General features: G+C 47.3%; 1 protein-coding gene across 1 annotated transcript; it reads right to left on the bottom strand.

The window, feature by feature from the left end:
- Positions 1-1797: 1797 nt before the first annotated feature.
- AOL_s00076g82 (uncharacterized protein) lies at positions 1798-3141 on the bottom strand (the record flags this gene model as incomplete). The annotated part of the gene is made up of 1 exon (XM_011122635.1): positions 1798-3141. The coding sequence occupies one exon, from the start codon at positions 3139-3141 to the stop codon at positions 1798-1800; it is 1344 nt and encodes a 447-aa protein (XP_011120937.1).
- Positions 3142-3478: the final 337 nt, after the last annotated feature.

Genomic DNA, 3478 nt, shown 5'->3' with positions numbered 1-3478 from the left:
GTCGGGAAGTATTCAGGGCGCTATGGGCAATCCAAAAAAATGTGGACAAAAAAAGCTGAAAATTTTTTCAGTTTTCATTTCCGCGCATTAGCTAAAAGCTTTTAATATTTAAAATCAAGGTATAGGGGGCCCGTCTTACATCACAGACTTTCGGTTTGCCGTTACGTTTACGTTTACGGAATGTCTCTGTCGGGATACATGCGAGGAGGACGACAATTTTTCGGACCGATTCTCCCTTCTTTTCCGAACTAGGAGGGTTAGTCCCTGTCCATCCAATGGTCACGCACACTCTCGGGATTGTAGCAAACCTGCCGGATCCCGAACACTTAGCCAAGGCTTCTGGATTCGACACAAAAAACGACTGAGCACATTAATATATCGACGACGAGATATTGCAGAATGTTGCTCGGGACGTACCGACCCGCCATTAGAATTATACTTATTACTTTTCTTACATCATCATCCTTTTGTGTAACGTAGCCCAAACTTCGCTGCTTTCGGATGCTTGTGACACCATGGTCGAGCCGTAAAGTACAACACCCACAACACCATTGTGGAGTTCAGCAGTTAGCTAGCATCATACCTGGCTATATGAAATATGAATATGAAAAAAAATATATTGCCATCGCTGGAATCAAATATCGGTTCCGTATGATGTGCTTGCGCAATTGCTAGCCTCACAGCCTTTTTAAGACCAACATGCTGAGATAAAAAAAAGTTACGTTCGCTATAGGTAATTGAGATTGACTTTCTATAAATTTAGGGTCGGTCGGATGGTAGTTGGTGACTGTTAACCTACCCCTCCAGGAAAACCTGACTTCCAGGTCTGGGTACGAGACAAATCAAAAGCTAGAATTCAACTAAACTCAGTAGTTTAATTTCTAGTACCTAATCCTTAAATAAAAGATATATACGTAAGAGACCCCACCTCGATAAATTAGGTAACTCTTATTCTGCACTACATATTCCGAATCCCGAACCTTAAAATTCTAGCTCGGCTATGTATGTGCATAGGTATATAATTTCCCGGTCGATCGCCTGCATTTACAAGGCTATGACTGCACGCATATCGTGAACGGTTTTAGAGACTAGACTTAATCAGAACGGGACTAAACATGTCTTCATACTTGGTAGTCTGGTGGTATACTTGGCGCGGCCGACTATCCGCTATACGGCGGGGTAGGGATGACCATCAGAACGGGACGTAGATCATACATGCATAGGTGCAACCAGTTAACCTTTGTGAGTTCATGTTCAATATGTATGTAAAGGCGTAGCCAAGACCAGCCTGGGCTGATAAAAGCCAACTACCGAGATATCGAACTCAAGAGCATCGTTCTCGGCATTAATAAACAGTTGAATTTACGAAATAGTTCAAGCTAGATACCAAGAATTCGAGGAAATAATCGAGACAGCACCTAGCGCCTCACCGCGATTCATTCTCGTTTGGAAGGCCACGATATTCGGCGAGCGAAAACACCAGCAGCCACACATAAAGCCCCCGACAGCTGCTTTTCGGGCTAGTTTGGTCTCGTTGGTTAGTTCACGAGGTTATTACGAACCAATTAGCATAGAGCCCCTCTATTGGTGAATCAAAACATCGCCCTAGCAAGAACTCAAGTTAGCACATGCGCACAGTTCTTTTTACTACCGAATGCCTGGGAAGTAGTCTTAACGATGTTAGTCAATTTAATTTTATGTCAACTCGTAGATAACAATACATATGGAACAGTACCTTCGCTCCCCATGAAAACAATTCTCTTCAGGGTAGAGGATAACCCTCGAGGTTGTAGCGCTTCAACGCCGGTGCCGCTCTCGACTACGACTTCGGTGTCTCCGTCGGTCTCGATCCCGATCATCATACTCAGAAGAACGGTGTTTTCGATCGTAATCCCTGCTGCTATCTTTATCTTTATACCTGTCTCGGTCCCTCCTGTCGCGTGACCGTTCGCGATAGCTATCTCTGTCCCTGTCTTTATCCCGGCCCTTATCCCTATCCCGCCTGTCACGATCTCTTTCATCGTCTCGATACCTTTCGCGATCACGCTTTGACCGAGAACTCTCTTTATCGTCTCTGTAGTCTATATCTCTCCTTTCGGGTCGGCTCCTATCATCCCTACCCTTCCAGTCTTTTTCCACATCTTTCTTGACTAAATCTTTGCTTGATTCCTCCTCCACCCTTTTTCCATTTTTGTCCACCAAGGTAATCGGCAAATAGGTTTTATCAACCCTTTGCCGACCTTTCTTATCGCCTTTGCCCCAAGCACCCATCTCTTCTGCCCCGAGACCTTTGGCACCTATACCCAGGAAAGCGGCTCGCTTTTCAACGATTCTCGGTTTATTTCCTGCACCTCCCGATTTTCCGATACTTTCGCCTTCCTTCCAGCCCATGCCTCTGAGCAAAGCCGCACCAAACTCCTCTACAGGTACAGCAGCGTATTCTTCAAGCGTCGCGGCGTCCGGTCTGGACGCGACGTCAGCTCGATATGCGTCGTCTTCATTCTGAACGGCAACTCGATTGTCCGCTACATTCCCTGAAGCAGCTGGTATCGTCAAAGTACTAGCCTTTGCCTTGTCCCCAGCCAGCAAGGCTTCCATCGCAAGCTGATCTTCCGTCTTCTCGACTTTCTTAGTTGCCTCTTCGCCTTCAGCATCCTGGTCCTTAGCATCTGACATCGCGACATCCCCCTCGGCGATAGTCATGCCGGCCGTTGATCTCTCTACGAATTGTAGACCGACTTTCATCGGCTCGTCTCCAATGATATCTCGTGTATCAACCGGTTGCCCATCCTTTTGAGCTGTCGCCTCTGGAGGCAAATATATCCCTTTCTTCTTCCGACTCTCAGCCCGCCAATCCTTATTCCTCAATGATGGTATGACCAAAGCCTTCACTTCTTTCTCGCCCTCAGCAGTGACCGCCCCTTTACTCCCAAAACCTGTGACCAGCTGTACTTTATTTCGGTGGTCGTCTTCATGGGTGTCATCATCCTCGTCGTCGGAAAGAGCTGGTCCACGTTTGGTCCCAGGCTTGGAAAAGGCAGATGCACCGGGCACCGGCTTTCTTGCAGTCGTCGCAGACCCACCAGTAGGTCTTTTTGAGCCGAGAGAAATCGAGAACCCACCCTTAGAAGGTGGATCCATTGTCATAATGGTACAACAGTGAATGTGACACCTCGGGAATCTGTTGTTTCGTGTGTGCGTGCAGACGTGTCCTGACGATCAAGGCCCAAGAATAGGCTTGCGATGTAACGTTATGCCGGTGGAAACGTTCCTACCAATTAAATTATAACGCCAAAAAAAGACTCTTCTTAGGCAGGAGCAGAACTTTCTTGGAAGCAGGGGGAGGGCCAGACGGGCCTTCGGGTTCTTCTGGTCGGTGGTGGTGTAGTGACTGATGAGAAGGGAATTTGGAGCGAGGGTGGTGTTGAGTCGACGTGCTGGGTTGTTTGTGAGAGGCGGCGACGTTTGTTTGGCCTTT

Source organism: Orbilia oligospora (assembly GCF_000225545.1).
Source record: "Orbilia oligospora ATCC 24927 unplaced genomic scaffold scaffold00076, whole genome shotgun sequence".
NCBI lineage: Eukaryota > Fungi > Ascomycota > Orbiliomycetes > Orbiliales > Orbiliaceae > Orbilia > Orbilia oligospora.
This window is presented reverse-complemented; position numbering and strand designations above follow the sequence as displayed.